This window comes from Taudactylus pleione, unplaced genomic scaffold (assembly GCF_031769625.1).
Source record: "Taudactylus pleione unplaced genomic scaffold, aTauple2 ptg000100l, whole genome shotgun sequence".
Taxonomy (NCBI): domain Eukaryota; kingdom Metazoa; phylum Chordata; class Amphibia; order Anura; family Myobatrachidae; genus Taudactylus; species Taudactylus pleione.
In genome coordinates this window covers 10,515,538-10,542,530 of record NW_028284502.1, presented here as the reverse complement: position 1 = coordinate 10,542,530, position 26,993 = coordinate 10,515,538, and the positions used below count along the sequence as shown (strand labels likewise).

The window sequence follows — 26,993 nt, the reverse complement described above, 5'->3', positions numbered from 1 at the left end:
TCACCAACCCAACATTGTTTCCGGATCGGGCCACCAGTCTAAAAGGGGTCTCAGGCGGGTCACTCCCGGGATCGACGCGTGCGACCCGCCAATAGCGATCTGAAATGGGGATTGACAAAAATGAGCATGAAATGTGTCAACATTTTTTTTTATAGATCTGTGTTATTAAAAAAAAAAAATTAAAAGAAAACCAACCAGTCCAGTAATGGATTTCGCTTATGCCACAGGCATCTTTGTTAGATTGGGAGGGGGAGAGAGAAAGCAAAAAAAAAAAGTGAGGTGCTTCTGTCTGCACAGTTCCACGATCATTAAGGCAGAGGAAATTGTACACAACTTTTAGGGGGCATTTGCAATCTTCAAGATGCTTCACTTTCTGCAGGGGACGTTGGTGATGTAGGGGATAGAACATCAGGTTTACGCAGGATTCATTCCAGTTCAGCTTGAACATTCATTAACATTTGCTTTTGACTTGATTTTTTGGCAGACGTTGGCAAACTATTGCCTCCAGTATTGCCTGCAGGGCCTGGCGTACCATCCGATCCAGATGGCCCAGCATTCTTGTCAAGTTGGGATCAATTTTCTCAGTAACTGGTGACACACTGTCAACATTAGGGCCGGGATGTACTAAAGGAGAAAATGCGGTAAAACCCCCGAAACGTGAGTTTTACTGCATTTTCCATATGTACTAAGCACCGTTTTATCCCGGTGGGTGACGCCACCTTCAGATGGCGTTACCCAACAGAAGCCTATGGGCTTCTTAATGGGACGCATACCCTGAGAGGGATCCGATTGGATCCCTCCCATTACCCAGCACTGCCCGCGGCCTTCTGCACATGTGCAGAAGGGCGCTAGAGAGACTTCTTGGTGTTAAACCCGTAAGTTCCTCTGTCCGGGGGTATCGCAAAGGACGTCTTTTATTGGGAGAGCTATCCTTTGTGATGTAAATCGCATTTCTAGGTATATACCGCAGGTAATCAGCCGTGGTATGTACCCGAAGAGAGGCTGGATGTACCGCATCGCGGATGCGATGCCTAGTACATCCCGTCCCAGAAGTCCCTGATCTGCTGGGCGTCCTCGGAAACCCACCAGGGACCCTAGGAGAGGCATCTGTGTGCCTGGCTGAGGTTGGCGGTTGTTTTGCTAATTGTGACTGTTTGATAAGGAATACTTCATCTTCTTCTGCTACAATCTCCTTCCCATGAGCAAGCTTTCGCACAGGTGCCTTGGTGATAATGTCTTCAAAACTGTTCTCTGGTTTTAGTGTTTGAAAATTTCCATGAAAAATGCCAATTTTCTTTTCATTGTCCCATCCGGCTTGAATAAATACTGCTTTCTTTTCAACAACCACAGCAGGCATATTGAAGGGAAATCTGTATACTTGTTGTACTATATATTTATATACTAGGTAAATGTTATTGTTCTCTTTTATGGACGTATAAATGGAATCGGTATGAAATACCGACAGTCGGAATCCTGGCGGTCAGAATTCCGACGCCGGGATCCCGACAGGGTTAACATACCGACAGTTTTTGTTCGGTATGCTAAACCTCCCTCTTTGGTGCCTAACCATAACCACCCCCCCAGTGCCTGAACCTAACCTCCCTCTCCCCGCACCCTAAACCTAACCTTCCCCCCTTAGTGCCTAACCCTAACCCTCCCCCTAGTGCCTAACCCTGGTATGCAGTCGGGAAGCCGGCGGACCTAATCCTGACAGCCGGCTTCCTGACTGCTTAATCCTGGCGAGGGTTAAATGACAGGCATCTAAATGTAGACGCCAATCATTTTACCTGCTCCGGGAGACCGGCGCCCGGCATCCAAATCGAAGGGACGCCGGGCGCCGAGCTCGGATAGCTGCGTGGGGAGGGGGTTAGGTTTAGGGTTCCCAGGGGGGACTTAGGGTTAAGCACCCCCACAGGGAAGTTAGGGTTAGGCTAGGGGGAGGGAGGGTTAGGGTTAGGCACCCCCGGGGGGGGACTTAGGGTTAGGCACCCCCCCAGGGGACTTAGGCTTAGGCGGCAGGGAGGGGGGTGTTAGGGTTAGGCACTGGGGGGGAAGGTTAGGGTTAGGCACCCCTAATGGAGGGTTAGGGTTAGGGGGTAGAATAGGTTAGTGAATACTTACCTGGGGACGATCGGGATTTTCCTCCTTGTCGGGCTGCCGCTGTCAGGATTTGAACCGCCGGGCATGGGTCCGGCAGTAAATCATACTGATTCCCTAACCCTAAACCAGGGGTAGCCAACCCTGGTCCTCGAGAACTACCAACAGTGCATGTTTTCCAGGTCTCATCACAGAATCACTTTTGAAATAATTAGCTGCACCTGTGGATCTTATCAAATGTGTCAGTGAGTAATGAATATACCTGTGCACCAGATAGGTGGTCTGGAAAACGTGAACTGTTAGTAGCTCTCGAGGACCGAGGTTGGCTACCTCTGCCCTAAACCTAACCCTTACCTTCCCCCCAACCCCGTTACTTGCCTTTGGAATGCCGGCGGTCGGGATTCTGGCAGCGGTAAAGTAAGTGTCGGTATTCTGACCGCCGGGATGCCGAACGCATACTGTATAAACGAGTGCAGCACCATACTGTAAACAAAACTTCCTGATATGCGGCTGAATAAAGTGCTCCTCTGTATAGTCGTGTTCTTTTTCCAAAATACTTTGTTCAAGTCATAAGGTTTTAATAATTTGGACCTATTGCCTCTTTAACAGCAATAATGATTTTTAACAGCACAAGGGGATGTGTTGTCGTTACATATGAGGCCAGGTTAAGGTGGATTTGGGTTAGTTTTAGCATGGCCAAATAGCAAAACTGTGGCAGGGCATGCTGTGATGTATAGTTCTACAATAGCTGGGGGGATGCTCATTGCACACCCTAAGTCCATCCGGTAGCAGCGTGGTTTTGTCATTAGGGTTTTTTTATTTTTACATCATACAATAATGGGAGTCCATAAAAAATAATTAACTGTAGCTTTAATAAAGACATCAGTATAATTTGCACTGTGATTACAGTAATAAAAGGTTACTAATAAAATGATCATCAAACATTATTTCTCGGCTCTGACCCTGAGAGAAATGTCACCAAGCATTATATTGCCAGAACCTGAATAATCCAGGTGTTTCAGTTTTGTACTGGCGCTTAATCTTCCTTAAATTTTATTAAATATGTCATAGATACATTACTGTCTGCGAGCTTAGTACAATGCAAATTGTAGCTACAACATTGACCTTGATTGTGTTCAGGCCGGGACAGCAGGAGATCAGCGGTGACGTCTTGTACCGTAAGATGAACAACTTGGCTTAGAATAGAGGTTTATCTGCTTTGCCTTGTCGGGCCAGCACCAGGAAAGGGTGAGTTGGGCAGCGTGCTCTAGTGTAGGGCTCAGTGGATAAAGGATTATTCTCAGAGAACAATCACTATCCGCACAAAGGGCCTGATTCAGAGCCGGACGATATTTGCGCTCGCTCGTCCAGAAAAAGGGGCTGGCTATTTAAATTGACCGTTCGCTCTTTGCGGTCTGTTGACGCCTCTATGTCTGAACGAGCGAACAAAACATGCGGACGTTTTCTTGTAGAAAAAGCGCCCCCTGGCCGCTCGCATCATACGTCATCTCCGCTATTTATTAGATTAATCGAGTACATCGAAAGGCGAATGAACTGCTTGCTATTCATGTGGTTGCATTTTCCTACCGCAATCATGCGAGCAGTTCTGGCTAAAAGACACCCAACTGACGTGGTCGATGACGCTGCTTTGTTAATTATGCACACCCTTAAAACGCCCGTTTTGACGTTTTGGCACGCCTGCATTCGGATCTTCACTCCCCGAGTTCAAGCACCGTCCCTTGTTACCACCCACAAACGCCTTATCCTGTCACTCAAATTAGCAGGCATTCGCTATTTTCCGAGCACATGATTTTCGGCCGCACTGACTGGTTCGCGCATGCGTACTAAAACCCATACGCATGCGCAGATGTGCGAACATCGCTCGGAGCGAACGAGCGGCCGCTTACGAGCGGATCTGAATCAGGCCCAGTGTTTTAACTGGCCGAGTAGCTAAAAACAAATGTTCTAGAGGACACCAGTGACTTTGGTGGAGTTGTATTATTAGGGCACATATTGACATTGGGCTATTTATCTGCTCCTGCAGGAAGCAATAGCGCCAAGATGTATTAACACGTCAGCAGCCGCAGGGTCGTAACAGGGCATAATAGTGCCCTGTGGCGGCCCAGCCCCCTTTGTGAATGACATCATGATGCACCCGGAAGTGCAGCAGTGCCCAGAGCGTCTTCAAGATACTCCGGCAAGCTGTACACACGGCAGAGTGCCTGCCTGTAGTGTCCAAAGGACGCCACGGGAAGTACTGCCGCAGTCCTACTGGCTGCACAGTGCTGTTCCATAAACCCTGCTAACCAGAAGCAAAGGCCGGGGGCGAGCGACAGTGTCGCCCACAGAGCCCTGTTCTCTGTGTGGCGGCACCGGTTGCATATCCCTAATTACGACCCTGGGCAGCCGGAATAGGGGAGAGAAAACAACTACCTCTAGTGATCTCTGCAAATCCTGCAGCACATCAGCCTAGTGCTGTTGAGCTACGTAATGCATCCTGGCCAACCCTAATGTACATACTCAAGATCTCATAGTGAATGTGCAGACGGCTGCCGCTCCACCCAGTGAGACACTACTGTAACATACCGGCAGATAATCCTCAGGATATGTGAAGAAAATGATTAGCCGCTACAGTCAGTTTATCGTTTTAATCAAACCTACCTAGAAATTCACTTTTACTACTTTTGATTTATGGCCGACTGTGTGGGTGGCTGGTCATCACCATGCTGTCATGGTAATGGGACTCATTTTATGTGGAGGCCTAGAGCTGTAGTTCCATCTTCCCTATTACTAATCTGGCCCTGGAGGCAGTGTTAAGCATGAGCTGGGAGTCTGTAGATGATTACATACACAGCGGGAGATGTATTAAGCCAAGATAAAGTACCAACCAATCAGCTCCTAACTGTCATGTCACAGGCTGTGTTTGAAAAATAACAGTGAGGAGCTGGTTGGTTGGCACTTTATCTCCATCCAAGGCTTAGTTAATATACCCATTTATCTCTCTCCACTTTATCTATCTCCAATGCTTAGTATGTCTACCCCACATAGAGGACAACCTCCACAGACATAAATTGAACTCTATTTATTTCACTAATATTCTATTTCATCATTTAGACCAGTGGTTCTCAAACTTGGTCCTCAGGACAACAGACAGGTCAAGTTTTCCAGGTTACCTAGCATGAGCACAGGTGTACTTATTACTTACTGACACATTTTAAAAAATTCACAGGTGGAGCTAATTATTTCACTTATGATTCTGTGAGGGGATCTGGAAAACATGCACTGTTTGGGGTGCTGAGGACCGAGTTTGAGAACCTGTGCACTATGATATGGGATTTAATGGGGGAATGCTTTGAGATTATTACTAGGGCTGCCAGACACCTTGGGGCCTGATTCAGCAGTGCTGATCACAGATTCCTGATTAATGGGAATTTGCGCGTGCGCAGGACCCATTCTGCGAGTTTGCAGAATGGGTCCTGCATAGTCGCACGCAGACCCTTGAATCTCTCTGCCTGACTGACAGGCAGAGGCATTTAAGGGGCAGTGTGGGGATTTGGTCGGCCGGCATTCCCGGAAACGGGGACGTGTACAACCTGTTTTCCGGGAGTGGCCAGCCCAGGATCTGCGTTGATCAACGCAGTGTCCTGGGCTCGCAAGCCGGCCAGCCTGAGTAAGCTGAGGCTCACTCAGCTGGCCAGAGGCCCAGCGCCGTTCACCATTGCGACCATCGGATGGTCGCGATGGTGATCCCAGCCTGCGACCTCCATCACAGTGCTGGGATCGCAAATGCAGCAGGGAGTGTCGTACACCACCTGCTGCATTTGCATAATAGCAAGGATCGCAATTGCAAAGCTGCCTGCATGCATACATCATATATCTATAGCCTGAGGGTATACATCATATATCTATAGCCTGAGGGTATACATCATATATCTATAGCCTGCGTGCATACATCATATATCTATAGCCTGTGTGCATACATCATATATCTATAGCCTGTGTGCATACATCATATATCTATAGCCTGAGTGCATACATCATAAATCTATAGCCTGCGTGCATACATCATATATCTATAGCCTGTGTGCATACATCATATATCTATAGCCTGTGTGCATACATCATATCTATAGCCTGCGTGCATACATCATATATCTATAGCCTGTGTGCATACATCATATCTATAGCCTGCGTGCATACATCATATATCTATAGCCTACGTGCATACATCATATATCTATACCCTGCGTGCACAAATCATATATCTATAGCCTGAGTGCATACATGATATATTTATAGCCTGCGTGCATACATCATATATCTATAGCCTGTGTGCATACATCATATATCTATAGCCTGAGTGCATACATCATATATCTATATCCTGCGTGCATACATCATATATCTATACCCTGCGTGCATACATCATATATCTATAGCCTGAGTGCATACATCATATATCTATAGCCTGAGTGCATACATCATATATTATATAGCCTGCGTGCATACATCATATATCTATAGCATGCGTGCATACATCATATATCTATACCCGATCTGGGCCCTCATTCAGAGCCGTACGCTCTGAGCAGAGCGCACGCTCTGCATGAGGGCCGGGCTCCATTTTCATGGAGCGTCCTCCTGGACGCTCGTATAGCTGTGGGTCACCACCCACAGGCTATACGAGCGTGCATTTTGATGGCCGCGATGGTCGTGACCATCGCGACCATCGAAATTGCGAGCCGGAGCCTGCGGTTGAGGTTTTCAACCGCAAGCTCCGGAGTGATTTTGGCTCTATCAGAGCCAAAATCACTCCCACTGACATCACTAGTGATGTCAGTGGGCCGGCTTCTGACGGGAGGCGTTCCCGTGGGAACGCCCCCGTCAGGGAGGCATGCCCCCGGCACGCCCACCAAAGGGGGCGTGCTGTCAATCAACATTGACAGCACGCCCCCTTTGATCGGACACAACGAGCGAAGGAAAGTCCTTCGCTCGTCGTGTCTGGCGCATGCGCACGACGGAGCTCCCTCCGTCGTGCGCATGCTCAGTGCAGACCATCGACCCACTTGCGAGCGGACTGCCGCTCGCGAGTGGGTCTGAATCAGGCCCCTGGTTCGGGAGCCTCCTGAAAATCGGGTGCCGCTACCGACCTCCCGGGAAGGCAGGCAATTCTCCCAGCTGCCGTCCAACCCTCCTATCCCCCCGCAATGACCCCTGCAACCCCCGCAGCGGGGGGGGCGGTGAAGCGATTTGTGTCATTTTGGCCCCGCCCCCTGCTATTTTATCGGCATTGCATAGCGGGGGCGGGGCCAAACTGACGCGATCGCATTACCCCGCCCCCACCATGCCTACAAGTGATGTCACCCGCCCAGCAACTCCCCCTTGTCCCGACCACGCCCCCCCTGTCCTGCCGATCTGGCTGCTCCCTCCTGGAAGGAGCAGCCAGAAAGTCGGCAGGTATGGTGCTTACATCATATATCTATAGCCTGCGTGCATACATCATATATCTATACCCTGCGTGCATACACCATATATCTATAGCCTGAGTGCATACATCATATATCTATAGCCTGCGTGCATACATCATATATCTATATCCTGCGTGCATACATCATATATCTATAGCCTGAGTGCATACATCATATATCTATAGCCTGAGTGCATACATCATATATTTATAGCCTGCGTGCATACATCATATATCTATAGCCTGTGTGCATACATCATATATCTATAGCCTGAGTGCATACATCATATATCTATAGCCTGCGTGCACTACATCATATATCTATAGCCTGAGTGCATACATCATATATCTATAGCCTGAGTGCATACATCATATATCTATAGCCTGCGTGCATACATCATATATCTATACCCTGCGTGCATACATCATATATCTATAGCCTGAGTGCACCTGTTGGTACTCTTTTACATCTGCCTAATCTGTCACACAATGAAAATGATGGCTTTGTACACTCAACCAGCTCTTCTTCCCCTTGTGAGTTAATGTACTCCTACTGTTCATGAAAGTCCGTCACCTATATAAATACTAGGGGTGAGCGGGTTCGGATTTCTGAAATCCGAACCCCCCCGAGCCCCCCCGATCCGAGTCCGATCCGAGTCAGGCTCGACTTTTCCCGCCTGACTCGGATCTGAAATCGAGGCAAAACGTCATCATCCCGCCTTCCGAGTCTCGCGGGTTTTGGATCCTATATAAGGTACCCGCGTCGGCGCCATTTTCTCACTCGGCTGTGGACAGTGAAGAGGGAGGGTGGGAGTTAGGGCTGTGTAGTGTAGTGTAGTGTAGTGTAGTGCTGCTGTTGTCCACTACTTCAAAGTGCATAGGGGCTGGCTGTGTTGTGCTGTGCTGCTGTTGTTAATAGGGGCTGTGTCCACTACTTCAAAGTCCATAGGGACTGGCTGGACTGTGTTGTGCAGTCAGTTCTCCATAGGGGCTGTGTCCACTCCAAAGTCCTGTGCAGTGTCCCAGTCCTAAAGGGGTGCTGTAGTGTTGTCCAGGGGGTGCTCTGTCCATCAGGGGTGCTCCCCCCAAGTGCTAAAAAAATAATATATTTTCTGTGTTTGTGAATTGTGTGCGCAGTAGCCGCACGTGCATCAACAAAGTAGTGCCAAGCGTGCGCCTGTGTCATAAGTAAAGGGCCGGCTGGCTTGACCGTTAAGGGTGCTGTAACCCCCGAAAGTACACTCCAGTCCAAACCAAAAAAAAAATTATTTTCTGTGTTTGTGAATTGTGTGCGCAGTAGCCGCACGTGCATCAACAAAGTAGTGCCAAGCGTGCGCCTGTGTCATAAGTAAAGGGCCGGCTGGCTTGACCGTTAAAGGGTGCTGTAACCCCCGAAAGTACACTCCAGTCCAAACCAAAAAAAAAATTATTTTCTGTGTTTGTGAATTGTGTGCGCAGTAGCCGCACGTGCATCAACAAAGTAGTGCCAAGCGTGCGCCTGTGTCATAAGTAAAGGGCCGGCTGGCTTGACCGTTAAGGGTGCTGTAACCCCCGAAAGTACACTCCAGTCCAAACCAAAAAAAAAATTATTTTCTGTGTTTGTGAATTGTGTGCGCAGTAGCCGCACGTGCATCAACAAAGTAGTGCCAAGCGTGCGCCTGTGTCATAAGTAAAGGGCCGGCTGGCTTGACCGTTAAAGGGTGCTGTAACCCCCGAAAGTACACTCCAGTCCAAACCAAAAAAAAAATTATTTTCTGTGTTTGTGAATTGTGTGCGCAGTAGCCGCACGTGCATCAACAAAGTAGTGCCAAGCGTGCGCCTGTGTCATAAGTAAAGGGCCGGCTGGCTTGACCGTTAAGGGTGCTGTAACCCCCGAAAGTACACTCCAGTACAAACCAAAAAAAAAATTATTTTCTGTGTTTAGCCGCACGTATATATCAAATCGATATAACATAAATGGAGGACCAAACTTTCTCCGATAAAAATAAAATAGAGAAAGATCAAGAACCACTTCCTCCTAGTGCTGAAGCTGCTGCCACTAGTCATGACATAGACGATAACATGCCATCAACGTCGTCTGCCAAGGCCGATGCCCAATGTCATAGTAGAGGGCACATACAATCCCAAATGGCAAAGTTCAGGAAAATGACCTTGAAAAAGACATTTAAATCAGCTGAAGAGAAACGTAAACTTGCCAATATGCCATTTACGACACGGAGTGGCAAGGAACGGCTAAGGTCGATCCCTAGTATGTTCATGACTAGTGGTTCAGCTTCACATGACGATGGAAGCCCTCCTCCCACTAAAAAAATCAAAAGAGTTAAGCTGGCAAAAGCACAGCGAAGAACTGTGCTTTCTAAGAAGATATCACAAATCCCCAAGGAGAGTCCAAGTGTGGTGGTGGTTGCGATGCCTGACCTTCCCAGCACTGGATGGGAAGAGGTGGCTCTTTCCACCATTTGCACGCCCCCTGCAAGTGCTGAAAGGAGCACCCACAGTCCACTTGCTGATATGCAAATTGAAGATGTCACTGTTGAAGTACAACAGGATGAGGATACTGGTGTAGCTGGCGCTGAGGAGGAAGTTGGCGAGGAGGATTCTGATGGTGATGTGGTTTGTTTAAATCAGGCTCCGGGGGAGACAGTTGTTGTCCGTGGGATGAAAAAGCCCATCACGGTCATGCCTGGGCAGAAGACCAAAAATTCCACCTCTTTGGTCTGGCAATATTTCTATCCAAATCCGGACAACAACTGTCTTGCCATAAGTACCATATGTAAAGGTGAAATAAGTAGGGGTAGGGACGTCAACCACCTAGGAACATCCTCCCTTATACGGCACCTGCAGCGCGTTCATAAAAAGTTACTGTCAAGTTCAGAAACTTTGGCTAAGACCGTAAGCAGTCCAGGGACACCTAAATCCCGTTGTCCTGTTGTATCCAAGCACCTGCAAACCACACCGTCAACTCCCTCCTCGTCAATTTCCTCCTTAGTCAGGATCGGAAGTAGTCCTGCAGGCCATGTCACTGGCATGACTGACTCTCCTATCCGGGATTCCTCCGGAGGATCCTGCATTGCTACGCCTACTGCTGCCGCTGCTGCTGTTGCTGCTGCTGGGAGTCGTTCATCATCCCAGAGAGGAAGTAGGAACACCACTACTTTTACTAAACAATTGACCCTCCAACAGTCCTTAGCGAGGAGGATGAAGTATGACAGCAGTCATCCTGAAGCAAAACGTATAACTGAGGCCTTGACTGCTATGTTGGTGTTAGACGTGCGTCCGGTATCCGCCATTAGTGCAGTGGGATTTAGACAATTGATGGAGGTAGTGTGTCCCCGGTTCCAAATCCCGTCTAGATTCCACTTCACTAGGCAGGCGATACCGAGACTGTACAGAAACGTCAGAAAAAGTGTCCTCAGTGTCCTGAAAAATGCCGTTGTACACAATGTCCACTTAACCACGGACATGTGGACAAGTGGAACAGGGCAGACTAAGGACTATATGACTGTGACAGCCCACTGGGTAGATGTATCACCTTACGCAGCAACAGCAGCAGCAGCGTCACCAGTAGCAGCATCTCAGAAACGCCAGCTCGTTACAAGGCAGGCTACGCTGTGTATCACCGGTTTCAGTAAGAGGCACACCGCCGACAACCTCTTAGAGAAACTGAGGGAAATCATCGCCCAGTGGCTTACCCCACTTAGACTCTCCTGGGGATTTGTGATATCTGACAACGCCACCAATATTGTGCGGGCATTACATCTGGGCAAATTCCAGCACGTCCCATGTTTTGCTCACACAATAAACTTCGTGGTGCAGAATTTTCTGAAAAGCGACAGGGGCGTGCAGGAGACGCTTTGGGTGGCCCGAAAAATTTCTGGCCACTTTCGCCATTCAGCGACTGCGTGCCGAAGACTGGAGCGCCAGCAAACACTCTTGAACCTGCCCCGCCATCACCTGAAGCAAGAGGTTGTGACGCGGTGGAACTCAACCCTCTATATGCTTCAGAGGATGGAGGAGCAGCAAAAGGCCATACAAGCCTATACATCCACCTATGACATAGGCAAAGGAGGGGGTATGCATCTGACTCAAGCGCAGTGGAGAATGATTTCCGTGTTGTGCAAGGTTCTCCAGCCCTTCGAACTTGCCACACGTGAAGTCAGTTCAGACACAGCCAGCTTGAGTCAGGTCATTCCCCTCATCAGGCTTTTGCAGAAGCAGCTGGAGAAAGTGAAGGAGGAGCTAAGACGGAGCGATTCCGCTCGGCATGTGGGGCTTGTGGATGAAGCCCTTCATTCGCTTTGCCAGGATTCCAGGGTGGTCAATCTGTTGAAATCAGACCACTACATTTTGGCCACCGTGCTTGATCCTAGGTTTAAAGCCTATGTGGTGTCTCTTTTTCCGGCCGACACAAGCCTGCAGAGGTGCAAAGACCTGCTGGTGAACACACTGTCAGCTGAAGCGGAACGTGACACGTCAACGGCTCCTTCTTCATTTTCTCCCGCAACTGGGGCTGCCAGGAAAAAACTTAGGTATCCTAAGCAACCCGCTGGCGGTGATGCAGGGCAGGCAGGACCAAGTTTGGACATCTGGTCCGGACTGAAGGACCTGGCAACAATTTCTGACATGTCTACTGTCACTGCATATGATACTGTCACCATTGACAGAATGGTGGAGGATTACATCGGTGACAGCATCCAAGTAGGCATGTCAGACAGTCCATACCTGTACTGGCAGGAAAAAGAGGCAATTTGGAGGCCCCTGTACAAACTGGCTCTATTTTACCTGAGTTGCTCCCCCTCCAGTGTGTACTCCGAAAGAGTGTTTAGTGCAGCCGGGAACCTTGTCAGCGAAAGGCGTAGGAGGTTGCTTCCACAGAATGTGGAGAAGATGATGTTCATCAAAATGAATTATCAGCTCTTCCAGGGAGACCAGCCTCCAGAAGGTACAGAGGGACCTGTGGTGGTGGATTCAAGTGGGGACGAGTTAATACTTTGTGAGGATGAGGATGTACACACTGAAGAGGGTGAGGAATCGGTGGATGAGGAGGATGAGGATGACATCTTGCCTCCGTAGAGCCAGTTTGTGCAGGGACAGATTAATTGCCAGCTTGTTTTGTGGGGGCCCAAACGAACCAATCATTTCAGCCACAGTTGTGTGGCAGACCCTGGCACTGAAATGATTGATTTGTTAAAGTGTGCATGTCCTGTTTATACAACATAAGGGTGGGTGGGAGGGCCCAAGGACAATTCCATCTTGCACTTTTTTTTTTCTTTGCATTATGTACAGTTTGGGGCCTAGTTTTTCTAACTGCCATCCTGTCTGCCACTGCAGTGTCACTCCTAGATGGGTCACGTGTTTGTGCCGCCCACTCGTGTCGCTTAGCATAGTCATCCAGCTACCTCGGTGCAACCTTTTGGACATAAAAACACTATTGTGAGGTGTGAGGTGTTCAGAATAGACTGGAAATGAGTGGAAATTAAGGTTATTGAGGTTAATAATAGCATAGGAGCAGAAAAACCTACAAATTCTGTGATTTTAGCTGTTTTTATGCTTTTTTAAAAAAAAATACAGATCCAAAACACAAAACCCAGAACCCAAAACACGGAAGGGTGGTTTTGGCAAAACCAATCCAGATCCAAAACACGAAGAAAGATCCAGATCCAAAACCAAAACACAAAACACGAAAAGTGGCCGGTGCACACCCCTAATAAATACACGTCCATACTATAATTTAACTTATACCCCTTTTACTCCTATTCCCGGCCTTTTACACTTGTACAATCTTCTCCTATCCATTTTCCCTTCCCTCACCCTTCTTATGTCCTCCACTCCTCCTTGCTGCTCCCTTCCCTTCTCTTTCTCCCTACTCCTATTGCCTCCCCCTCCCCCTCCTCACCATTACACGACGTACAACAGCATAAACATCGGTAACATCGGGCAGCCATGCTGCATATGTGACAGGTCTGACCAGCCACAAACACCACAGCTCTCAGGACACAGAGAGATAAAGTACCCACCGATCAGCTCCTATCATATTACAGGCTGTGTGGTCTATTTATTAGGCCTTGGATGGAGTTAAAGTGAACAGAGATAAAGTACCATCCAATCAGCTCCTAACTGCCATGTCACAGGCTGTGTTGGAAAAATGACAGTTAGGAGCTGATTGGCTGGTACTTTATTGCTTTCCAAGCTTTGATAAATCTCCCACATTGTCTTGATTTACAGACCAATATATTCCACCACCCATTCTAGGCCTTTCTACATCCACATTGTGGGGCTGATTCAGGGTTGAATGCATTGGCGATGTTTACGGAGTTTTGTTACTGCACATGCGCGAGAATCCCTAGAAACTCCTACGCATGGGTTACAGAGAGTGTATGCATAGTGTGATTGAGACATTCCGGGTGATGGCTGGGTGGCGGCTATTCAGACACGCAAAAATGGTCCATCTTCTGGATGTGTTATGGTAGTGTCTCTGGCGTGTCGCTGAAGTGGTTCCGTTCTCAGATGTTTAATTGCTCGTGTAGGAGGCCATTCCCAGACAGAAAATCGGCAGCTACCATAGGGTTGGTGCAAGTACCAATGATGGCATCTAAAGTTGCACCAAGCAGTATTACAGCATCTAAAGACGCTCAAAGTCTCGGTCCCTGGACATACAGACACACGCTTGTTCACCAGGGGAAGGGCCTTACTAGAATTAGCATAAAGTCGCAGATGTGACTACGCAAAAGGCGCTAAAGCAGTGATGTGCGGTCAGGTGAGGCAGAGCCTCTCTTGTCATACTTAGGCATTCTCCATAGTTTTGACTCTAAAAATTATAAGAAAAATTTAAAGAAAATAATATAAATATCTTCTTTGTATTATTCTAATAATTTTTATAGTCAAAACTCTGTAGTAAAAAGTGTATGGCAGGTGAGGCACTGCCTCCACTGTCTACCTTTTCCGCACATCCCTGATCAAAACGCACCAAATTTCCAGCACTATATACTGCTGCATCTTTGTATAATGCCCACATGAACTCTCGAGTTCCTATATGTATCTGGAAATCTGGCTCTGATACTAGCCAGTGCCTCCCCAGCCATTTACCTCACCGCATGTCACTGCGCTAAAACAGTAGCAGCAGCGAGCGTCTCACAATCAGGGCCTGATTGCTTGGAAATAAATGTGGATTATAGTCTGTGCTCAGAGCCTCTCATCAGCACGTATTTGCACCAGTCTTATTCTAAGTGCAGGTGGAGATGCAGATGAGATGTGTGCGACTATGAGTTGCCCATACTTGTGTACGCAGGCTCCGACGCGTTTGCTAAAAATTGTGAGATCCGTGCGCAGAGCTCTGAATCAGTCGCTTTGTTTTCTTGCATCCATTAGCACAGTCTACTTTAGTAACAGTCACATACTTCTACTCAGCTCCCTCTCCAGCCATTTAGGTAGCATTGGCCTGAGTGCAAGTGTAACACAATGATGAATGAGGACCACAAGTAGTAGAACTACGAATGTGTTGGGTCCTGCATACGCAAATTTAAAGCCATTGAGAGTGGAGTGCTGGGGGCAGAGATGTCTCATAGATGTGTCTGACTCATAAAACAGGCCGATGTTTGCATGGGATTTTCCGATCACTGTAAGCAACCAGAATTAAGACCGCATTGCCTTCATCTCAACATCAAGCCTGTTTGTCTCTCGTTTAACGCTAGCCTGACCATCTGGAGCTATTGACTGCACTCACTCCTAGGCTGACTAGTCAGACAATACAGTGATTGCAGCGTATACACACACTCGCCCACTTTAGTTTGGCGCCTGGCGTAATATCGGAATGGTGAAGCAACTTATCAATGCTATTTTAAGCAGATAGGCAAATACTACTTCAAAGTTCATAGGGAGATTGGAGCAAAACAAAAAGGTTTAAATGGTTAAACCTGGCTTGGTACTGGGAAGCAATTACAAACATATGCAAAGGCACTACTACTGCAGTTGTCCATACACAATAGTGTCACAAATGTGTTGATTATGGGTCACCAATCAATAACATCCAACCAATGGCGGTTCTGTGGTCAGAAATGGCTTATATGGTACCACAGAGGGGACGTGACCAGTGGAGGCTTCAGAGGTGGGGCTGCAGCACAGTCCAAAATTAAAATAGGGGAGCCACACCAACTGGCCTTCCAAACACTGCCAAACATCGCCAGCATGGACTCATTGGAGGTTGGTGTTGCTCCCCTATTTGAATTTTGGACTGCGCTGCAGCCCCACCTCAACAGCCACCCAGGCCCGCCAAGAGCCGCGGCGGGCCTGGGTAACAGGGGGCGTGGTCTAATTGCGGAAGGCGTGGCCATGCCCCCTTCGGAAAGAATGAAAAAAAAAGATTTTCAGCGCGCTGGCGTGTGGGGCGCTCTGAGCCCCCTCAGCCCAGCGCAAAGCCAGGGGGGCGCGATCAGTGTGAGCATAGGAGACTGCTGTGGCTGCTGCTCAGCAGCCACAGCAGTCTCCCACTGCAGCTCAGCACACCCTGCAGGGGCGGCATCAGATCCGGGCCCCCGCCGGGCCCCTCAGGAAGCCCGGGTCTGGGTAATTTGCACCTGCTGCCCCCTCCTCTCAGCACCCCTGCAGCCACCACTGCATGTGGCTTATGCTGAATAACAGGTGAGTTACAATTAGGAAATTTAGGGGTCTATTCACTAAGCTTTGGAGAATGATAGAGTGGAAAAAGAAGTACCAACCAATCAGCTCCTTTACTGTCATTTTTCGAACACAGCCTGTAACATGACTGCATGATATTGGGGCAATGTCTTTAGTACATACAGTATGTCACGTATATGTTTTGCAATGCATTAATGACTGTTTTCTTTCCTAGAGCAGACAAGTAATGGGTGTTATTCTTCCCCTCTCCCTCCCTGTCTCCTCTCCATCTCCCACGTGGACAAGTGTAATGTACTTCTACCTTCAGTAGAGAAGGGGAGCGGTACACATAGGTGAAAGTCTTATATAAAAAGATAATACAAAGTTAGGGAGACCCTGCCTGTATACATTTCCATAGAAATATTTTATCACTCCATTGTATGGATTTAACCCCACAAAATAGGGTTACTGTGCCTTTATCCAGGCTCACTCTTCAGAGGAACTGTATATTTCCTATCCTCCCTTAGCAAAGAACTTGTGGAAACCAAGACATCTACAGCATGAACTTACCAGGCATGCCTAACTGCAATTCTTTTAAATGTTTAAATACTGACCTCAGGGCATGAATCAGCAAGGATCGCAAAATAGGCTATCGCAGTGCTAATTTATGCACGCCCCCGCAACGGTGTGCGAACGCACTGGCACTTCTGCGTTCGGCCGACCACCCCCTTGTTACCACCCACAAACGGCACTTCCTGTCAATCACTCTGCGATGGGTCTGTGTAGCTGCTGCAGTCCCCATTGCAGCGGCCGGTTCACGAAGGTGTACTGCGTATGCACCATACGCATGTGCAGAGCGAAACAATCAGCAGATTGCGTGCGTATTCACAGTTGCGTACGGTATTGAATCAGGCCCTCAGTACAGTGGGTTTCTAAATAGTGCAGTGATAGACATAAAAATTACATTTGTATCTACTATAAAGAGCCCCTGTTTAAAAAAATAAAAATACAGGGATCACTCCCCACCAGCAGCCAATCTTACCTATACACATATTCACATATTATATCAGTGCAATAATGATTTTGGGAAACTCTACTCCCACTGATATTGGGGCACTCTACTCCCACTGATATTGGGCCACTCTACTCCCACTGATATTGGGGCACTCTACTCATTATGATATTGGGGCACTCTACTCCCTCTGATATTGGAGCACACTACTTATTCTAATATTGTGGCACTCTACTCACACTGATATTGGGGCACTCTACTCACACTGATATTGGGGCACTCTATTCACACTGATATTGGGGCACTCTATTCACACTGATATTGGGGCACTCTACTCCCACTGATATTGGGGCACACTACTTATTCTAATATTGGGGCACTCTACTCACACTGATATTGGGGCACTCTACTCACACTGATATTGGGGCACTCTACTCACACTGATATTGGGGCACTCTACTCACACTGATATTGGGGCACTCTACTCACACTGATATTGGGGCACTCTACTCACACTTATTGGGGCACGCTACTCACACTGATATTGGATTACGCTGCTCCCAATGATATTGGAGTGCTCAGAGTACCTGCTGTGTGTGTTATTTTTACATGTGTCCAATCCACACAAGTAGAAGAGTACACAAATAAGTATGTGAACATAACATCCACAGCGTTCATGATACAGGTTTATTAAAAATCAACATAAACAGATGACTTCGTTTTTTTCATCTCAGTGCTCATAACAGTGCATTTCTAGTCTAATACAAAAACATGGTACAAAAAGTTAACCATAAAAATCACATCTTGATACGAGCTGCTACATAAGTCATTACAGTTCCCTGGCACAGAGTGGAGATGGTATCATGGGGATTTACTAGGCACCAGTAGTCTGTCACCGAGTAAGTGGGCTATCGCAAAAAGTGTCTTATTGAAGCCAATGGTTCAAAAAAATTAATGGGCTGCCCTCACAAAACCGCCATCTCCGCTGTGCGTAGTAGGGAAATCAAAATTGAAACAAAAATACAGAATTGCAGATTTCTCCCTAATTGTACTTTGAAATGTAACATTTGAGAGGCTGTTTTTTATTTCAGTAATAACATATGTAATGTATATACAGTATATTCGCTAGATAAAAGGTTACAACATTCACCCAGACAATAATACTATAAAGATACAATAATACAAACTGAAATGCAAAATGCAGTGTAACGTTTCATACCAAGAGTTCTAGATTCCTTTAATGTGCTCTGAACACATGCAGAAATGTGAGCGTATACTTTAACTTAGTCACAGCTATGCAGTAATATTATACAGCTTTAGGTATATGTTTTTACAAATGTTGCGGTTTTTACAGGTCTTATTATAATCCCATAATCTTCAATATTCAGTCTTGGCTGAGGGAACAGTAAGCAGGTCCTAAGCCCCTGACTGTACAATCAGTTGTTTCAGAATCACACCGTCCACAGTGACAATCTACCGCCACCGGATAAGTGTAGAAAGGATTTATGTTCTCAGCGCATCCAGGGATTTTAACCGTTTCGTAGGTAACCTCTGTGTATGTGCAGACTCCCTGCCTCTCTGATTTGTGGGGGTACATCAGATTTGGATCCTGAAACACAAGGAGAATAAATGATCTATAATAGATTGTATACAGGCATCAATGTTGCCTATGCTTCATTTCTGAACAAATGAATGAATAAGTGAAGCTTTTTAGGTCCTTATATATAGTAGCAGCATAGCACTGAAGACTGGGTTCTGGGTTCTATCTACACCGCACACTCACCCTGCTTCCCCTCTACAATTCTCTCCTGTCTCTTCTTACCTTGAACCAGGAGCTGTACATCTCCTGCTAGCAGGCTGACAGACACAAGATTTTCAAAGTCTGTACAGTAGTGTTTCAATGCATTATTTATACAGAAGATTCACAGACAGGACACGATTTACATAGTTCAATTCCACAGGCACCGCTGACCCTTCATGTGCATTAGTCACACCTCATTGGCTTGCTATACAGCATGCAATCTTTCCGGTCCTGTCCTACAGCAGAATATGGAGTGTATCTTATAGTCAAATTCTTACCCTGGGGATTACTCAGACTGCCCGCTGCTGCCACCTTCTGGTCCGAGGCAGCGTCTACGGATGCTGCACCCGGATCGCTATTGCTGTCAGGAGGTGTCTGCTTCCTAAAGATGCCTCCTGCAGTATTATAATGTTCGCCGGACGGCGGCAGCGGCTCCTGCCCTCTTACCTGAGGGGGCTGCTGGCCTGAGTCCCTCATGTGCACGCTTTGTTTGCAGCCCTGAGAAACCCTGTAGGGCTTCCCGAAAGGCAGAGCAGCGGGTTCCACTGGAAGTCGTTCTCTGCTGATCGCAGCCCGGACTGGCAGTCCCAGGGGGAGGAGACACCTCCCCCCTGGCTGCCTGTCTTCAACGTGACTGGCAGGTGGCGCTTCCAATAGGAAGCCACCTCCAGTCACAGTGAAGCCAGTGCATTCACGGACTGCACTGGCTCACTGAACAGTGGAGGATTTTACTGGGGGGCTGCAGCCTCGCAGCCCTTAGGCAAGATCCGCCACTGCTGGACTGTATTGCAAAGCTGCTTCCTTGCGGCTGTGCAATAAATACCGTCTGAACATGAATCAGGCCCTGTATCCCTAGGCCAAATGTTTCTTATTAAGAAATTTTGCAAAAATGATTAAATTAAGTAAATTATGTGAATCAGTCATCCTTACGGGTCAGTGGGTGGACAGGGCTGCACTTCTGTCTGCCCACATATTTTATTTTTTCATAAATGGTTTGATTCGGTCCTGGACCACCAACCCGTGTCACCCCTGCAAATGTTGGGGTGCCGTGGCACCCAGTTTGGAAACCACTGATACAGGGGCTTATGTAATTGCCTGCAATTTGCAGATGAGTTAGCCCATCATTTTTAAAGTGGCAATCATTTAAAAGGTAAATAAGGTAGGTCTTGCCTTTTAAAATATTGCCACTTTAATAATACGTGCTAACTTGCCAGAATTGCACCCATGCCCGCAGCTTGCAGGCAATTACTTAAGCCCCGTACATACAGTCCATACAAGCAGATTTTTGGCTGTTCAAAGAGTGTTAGAATAAAAATAAACTTTTGTCGGCCTAATTTCATTTTCATTCTATCCCCCAAACCTGCGTAGCAGAAGTCCTCTCTGATCTCTCTTTTCAACTAAACGGAGTGCTTGCTTATCTGTCTCCAATCGGTATCTTGCAAATAATGCTACCAGCAGCTACAAAGAACATTAATCAGAAACTATAGAGCATTTACAAAGTAATCTGATAATTAGATCTGCCAGTATTTCCCTTGTATGTACATGATGCCTATGCTGAAAAACTAAACACCAGCTATGATGATAACGGATGACAATGTAAGGCTGAAATGCAGATATGGCTACGATGGAAGTATTGGTGAGGAACCGGAATCCTGGGTAACTTCATTAGACGTAATGATAATGATCTCTGCAGGCTTATCTTTCAGATTTCCATAAAATACATCTCATATGCAGTATATTTGTTTTTAAATGAAAAGATCATGTTCCCCAAATTCTAAACGTAAATGAGTAGTTATTTATACATTCCTTGTTACGGTCACATCCCTCTCTATTGCTTATACTACATGGCACTGTCAGATACATCGTTGCTATACAACTATTTCAAGTTTGATAATACTTTGTCCATTCCTTTGACTCGTCTTATAGAGCAGTGTTTCCCAAATATAGGGGGAGATGTATCAAACCTTGGAGACAGATGAAGTGGAGATAAAGTACCAACCAATCAGCTCCTAACTGTCACTTTACAGGTTGTGTTTGACAAATGACAGTTAGCAGCTAATTGGTTGGTACTTTTTTTCTCTTCACTTTATCTCCCTCGAAGATTTGATAAATATCCCCCATAGTCCTCAGAGCCTTCTAACAGTCAGGGCTGAAGGCTATCCATGCTTGAGCACAGGTGATTTCATTAGTATTGCAACCATTTTGATTTAATCATCTGTGCTCAAGTATGGATATTCTTAAAACCCAGACTGCTAGGGGGCTTTGAGACCAAATTTGGGGAACACTGTCAGAGCAAGAAACTGATTAACTTACTTGAGCCAACTTCTCTTTGCTTATTTGTCTAAATGATGTTAGCCACTTAACTTATCATTTAACCTCTGCCATATACTCTCTCTCATTATAACAGTATTTCTAAAATAAGTTATTAGGGGTCTATTTACTAAGCAGTGTTAGGAGAGAGAGTGAAAAGTGATAAGAAAGTGATAAGGTGGCAGCCAATCAGCTCCCAACTGTCATTTTTCAAGCACGGCCTGTGAGATGACAGTTGGGAGGTGATTGGCTGGCACCTTATCACGTTCTTTTCAGAGCCAATGGCTCTGAAAATCTGCATCTTCCATGGCAAATTGTGGAGAGTCAGAAATAAATATTGTGCAGTACCTTCAGGAATATTAATGAATAGACCCCCAAAAAGCAGACATATTTTCCCATTTATAAAATAGCACTGATCACATTTACATAAGCTACTGTATGTAGACCATATAAAGTAATTGCTACATAGAGGTTTAGGGGTCTATTTACTAAGCAGTGTTAGGAGACAGCTCCTAACTGCCATCTCACAGGCTGTGTTTGAAAAATGGCAGTTGGGAGCTGATTGGCTGGCACCTTATAACTTTCTTATCACTTTTCACTCTGTCTCCTAACACTGCTTAGTAAATAGACCCAAGAGTGACATGTGATAAGGAGCCAGCCAATCAGCTCCTACATGCCATCTCACAGGCTGTGTTTGAAAAATGACAGTTGGGAGTTGATTGGCTGGCACCTTATCACTTTTCCCTCTGTCTCCTAACACTGTTTAGTAAATAGACCCCACAATGTCAGTTGTTGGCATTTGGGTTGGGTTACATTTTGCCCAACCTTCAGCTGAATGAGTACTAATGAGCAGCCTAATGAGTTTTATGAAAGCGGTGATGATTTCCCCCACTCACCTTTGTCTGGCAGTATCCCGAGCACCACGTTACGTTTACTGACATGCAGGTGCCGCATTCCTCCTTCTCCAGCACTATGGTAATATTAGAAAGCTCACAGGTGGCGCAAAGAATTATCTTCCAACACAGAACGTACAGGAATAACTTCTCCATTCTGTTGAGATATGGCACCAAATAGTTCTAAACTAAATATTTAAAAAGTTATACACAACATTTCATATCTAAGAATGAGCCTGATGCAATGGGCGTTGTACACTAGGACATTCGCAGCTGTGATTTCTCATGCAGCCTATAGCGGCATATTCAATTAGGTGTGAAAAGTCAGTTTCTGCAGAAAAGTATCGCCGGTGACGTCATTTTGCCAGGTGATAAAACTTATCCCCGGGTCAATTCCAAAGACTTTTTGCCGGTGTGGAAAGTCAATGTATTAGAATAGGCGAAAAAGATTGGCCTGTGAAAGTTGTAAAAAAAAGTGCAGAATTCGGGTTTTGGGGTGCAAACTTGCGGGAAACCACCCTGCACCATTGGGACAGCCCCCCAAAGGTAAACTGTGTCAAAATAAGTTTAAAAAATACTTAAGAACACCCCAAAAAATGACTTTGAAAAGTGGGGCGAAAACGTGCAAAGTTGGGGGACAAACTTAAAAATAGACACCAGGGGGGTCCCCAAAATTGCAGGTGCTTGCGCCAGGTGTTTTTTTACATTTTTTTTAAACTTCACTTTAGCAACTTTACAATATACTAGCACCCATTTTTATGTACCCCAAATTTGCTGGGACTACTTATTTTCTGCAAAATACCTGCTAAATGATATTCTTCACCACTTCTGCAAAGATGTTAATTAGCAGCTATTGAGAGCATTTACGTACCCTAAATACCTTTAGCAGGCCTATTCAGGGGGATCTATAGTGATCCCCAATGTCAGTGCATCTTTTGGAGGGTGTCAGGCTGATCTCCCCAAATCTGACAGCTGGGTCCCGTTTTCGCCGATTTCTAATTGAGTACGAGAATAACCTGGGACGAGCGCGATACTTTTTCGCATGGAAAACCAGCGATGTCGGCGAAAAAAGTCCGGCATGCGATAAGTACGGGACTTTTCGCACCTAATTAAATATGCCCCTTAGTGCGTAAATATGCTAATTTCTGGTAACAGCCTCACCACTTGCAACGGACCGAGCAAATGCTGCTACACCAGCTTTCCTTTTCTGCGTTATGAGTATATCCGCTGGGGGTCACACCATCATGGATGCAACAACAGCCGCAGATTGACTCCTCGAGTAAGTCCTGGGCTTCACCCATTAACACCCATGGATCGCAATGATCTTCACAAGACATTACGAACACTTTGCAAAAGCCGTCTCAAACTTTAGCTCACACACGCGCAGCGAGACTTTCTTCTGCAATTATTTTATAAAACTGTAAATGACACTAATAGGAGATAAATATATCACTTCCCCACATAGGTGATTGATTCATTGCTGACACACGTGGATGCATGAGATCTACAGTCAGTAAAGCAGATTTGCTACATTACCTTCAGTCTTGCGCTAGCAGCTGCTGGACACTGAGAACAAGGGGGGAATCACTTTTATACACAACTCTCACCTTGAGGATTTATCAGGAACTGTAACAGATCTGGGTTTGGCTGATGGAAGGATTAGTGCCTGGCTAGACACTCCAACCTTGAGGAAGAAATGGACATTTGCAGCCTACGCAAATCATGCTTAATAGATATTGTAGCCATGGAACGGTGCTGAGGGTCATTAGTTTATGTGTTGTTTTTATTTTGTAACTGCACAACAGTATCCTGACATTTGTCCCAAGTAGACATCTCTGGCCCATACCTCCTGTCTGATATTTACCAGATTTTGTGGGGATGTTGGTTCTCAGTGGCGTATCTATAATGGGCCCCCGGGTCCAGGGGGGCACCGCACACACTACGGCACCCATATTTTTTTAAAACGTACCTGTCTAAGGTCCCGTGTCGGGTGTCACTGCTGCTCAGAACACCTGAAAAATGGCCACCGCGGCCATTTTTCGGTGTTCTGCGCATGCGCAGTAGACTCCGGGCCCGGAATCTACTAATGCTCCGGTGGCTGGCCAGCTGCGTCAGTCGGCTGCCAGCCACCAGGGAGAGAGGAGGGGGCCCCGCACGAGGAGTGCACACGGGTCCCCTCCTCTCCTAAAACGCCCCTGTTGGTTCTATTTTGGTGGATTTTACTTTTAGTAAATTTACCCCTAATGCTCTGAATATAAGATTCCATACCTGTACATACATCACATTTCAAAAGATGTTAACCAGAAGCAGTTGCAGAACAAGGAGCAAATACATTTTTACGCTTGGATGAAGGCAGGGCCGTTTCTAGGGGCGGGCGACCCGTGCAATCGCACGGGGCGCTCCGCCCTGACCTCTTCTGCTTAGGCGAAACTGCCTCGGCCGCCATTTTGCAGCTGTATTGGCCGGGAATCAGGGCGGCGGTAATGCTGCTCAGACTAACAGGGAGCGGAGAGAACCTTCACAGTATGTAGCTCTGCCTTCCCTGTGTAGCACCAATCGAATCAACCCTCTGGTGTCTGGTGCACGAGCGCGCGGTGACGACGACGTCAGACCATGCGCGCTCGCGTGTCAGTGAGGAGCGGAGGAAGATGTTTTAACTTGGTTACCTACAACCGGAGGAGGAGGAAGTGCCGCCGTAGCCTCACCCACGCTGTCTCCTTACAGAAGGAAGTGTCAGGTGAGGGAGGGGGGTGGTAGTGTCTGGTGAGGGAGGGGGATGGTAGTGTCTGGTGAGGGAGGGGGCTGGTAGTGTCTGGTGAGGGAGGGGGCTGGTAGTGTCTGGTGAGGGAGGGGGCTGGTAGTGTCTGGTGAGGGAGGGGGCTGGTAGTGTCTGGTGAGGGAGGGGGCTGGTAGTGTCTGGTGAGGGAGGAGGCTGGTAGTGTCTGGTGAGGGAGGAGGCTGGTAGTGTCTGGTGAGGGAGGAGGCTGGTAGTGTCTGGTGAGGGAGGAGGCTGGTAGTGTCTGGTGAGGGAGGGGGCTGGTAGTGTCTGGTGAGGGAGGGGGCTGGTAGTGTCTGGTGAGGGAGGGGGCTGTTAGTGTCTGGTGAGGGAGGGGGCTGGAAGTGTCAGGTGAGGGACGGGGTGGAAGTGTCAGGTGAGGGACGGGGATGGGAGGAATCAGTGGAGTGAGTGGGGAGTGAGGAAGTCATGGTGAGAGGAGCCAGATAATGGAGGCTGTTTGATCTGTCAGGTTTTGAAGGGAGATAAATAGAGACAGGTGGTGGAGCGGAATGAGAGGACTCGGACGACTTGGATAATGGAAAAGGTGGGAGGAATTAGTTAATGTGTTGGGGTATATGGAAGTCGGCTAAAGGAAGGGGATGAGCAGAATAAGATAATGGCACACAACCTCTGAACCACCGCCCGGCCTCTTGCGTGTGTCGGGTGCCCGCCTGCCCGTGCAGGGCACTTGGTGCCTGTCCCCCGCCAGTAGGTCTCTGCAATGTCCAGTACATGATGCAGAGTCCGGAATTGTACCTCCGCCGCCTGCCAGGTAGAGGTGTGCTCGTCCTGTGCTTTTAGTACAACTAAAGGATTTATGCTTGCACCCTCCTGATCATGCGAGCAAAAATCCAATTAAAGTGCTGGACGCGATGCTGTTTTTCAGTTTAGCACGGCGCTGACAACATCGCAGCACTTCAGTTGGAAAATGCACACTTAAACATCTGGCTCAAAGTGCGCTAACCGGCATTTCCCAACTTAGTGTTGGGCGCAGGAGAAACAATTGAATAGCTGTGGGAACTTCTTTTTTGCATGGCCAAACCCCTCATGACACATGCCCCTTATGTCTTGTGACCACGACCATTTTTTTGGGAGTGCACCTTCTGCGTGCACACATATTAGTTCTCTATACTCCTACATGAAAATATCCACTTCAACCACAGTGTATGTGTGTGTGTGTGTATATTAGGGATGTGCAGGCTCGGATAGGTTCGAGTTTGCACGTGGAGTTCGGATTTTTCCCTCCAAAAAAACGGAACTCAGAACGAGGCAAAACGTCATCTTACATGGACGAACATCATCATTCCTGGTCTTTTGTCCAGGAATGATGATGTTCGTCCATGTAAGATGACGTTTTGCCTCGTTCTGAGTTCCGTTTTTTTGGAGGGAAAAATCCGAACTCCACGTGCAAACTCGAACCTATCCGAGCCTGCACATCCCTAGTGTATATATATATATATATATATTTATATTTATATATATATATATATATATATATATATACAGACACACGCACACGCAACTAAAAGCTTTTGACAGTTTTAGTGAAAATATTATAACGGGGGGGGCGCATTTTGAATGCTCGCACTGGGAGCCAGATTGGCTAGAAACTGCCCTGGATGAAGGCATAGTTGCCTACCCTCCCGAATCCTGCAGGAGACTCCCGGTTCCCAGTAGAGTCTCCTGTTGCCCCGGAAAAGAAAAAAAATCCCCCGGATTAACAGACCAATTAGAACAAGGCAATGTACAGCCTATCCCAAGGCTGCTTTCAGCAGCAGTGTAGCACAATGACCTGCCCCCTGGGTGCTGCAGCTGCCTCCCATGTGAGCTCTGCTTCGTGTAGTCAGGGTTAGGTCTAGACTATACAGCGCTGATGGACCTGTGACGTCACACCCACGTTACCCGGCCTGAAAGGGGGAGGGGCGGGGATGCTAACGGGGGACCAAAAGTGTCTCCTCGCGGGCTCGCTACGCTCGCCACGCTTCGGGCACGGTGGCTCGATGCGCTCGCCACAAATATTT

General features: G+C 47.2%; 2 protein-coding genes across 2 annotated transcripts in view; both read right to left on the bottom strand.

The window, feature by feature from the left end:
- Nucleotides 1–451: 451 nt before the first annotated feature.
- LOC148526362 (cytoplasmic dynein 1 light intermediate chain 2-like) lies at nucleotides 452–18,169 on the bottom strand. The gene is made up of 4 exons (XM_088470450.1): nucleotides 18,159–18,169; nucleotides 2,567–2,653; nucleotides 808–1,442; nucleotides 452–624 (listed from the first exon to the last, which is right to left on the bottom strand). The coding sequence occupies exons 1-4, from the start codon at nucleotides 18,167–18,169 to the stop codon at nucleotides 452–454; spliced, it is 906 nt and encodes a 301-aa protein (XP_088326576.1).
- The window catches only part of FSHB (follicle stimulating hormone subunit beta), a 28,957-nt gene continuing 19,827 nt past the window's right edge, over nucleotides 17,864–26,993 (bottom strand). Inside the window, exons 2-3 of the mRNA XM_088470480.1 lie at nucleotides 22,197–22,350; nucleotides 17,864–18,798 (exon numbers count right to left, since the gene is read on the bottom strand). Coding sequence (XP_088326606.1) covers nucleotides 18,574–18,798; nucleotides 22,197–22,349 — 378 coding nt within the window. The 5' untranslated portion in view covers nucleotide 22,350 and the 3' untranslated portion in view covers nucleotides 17,864–18,573. The remainder of the gene's footprint in view (nucleotides 18,799–22,196; nucleotides 22,351–26,993) is intronic.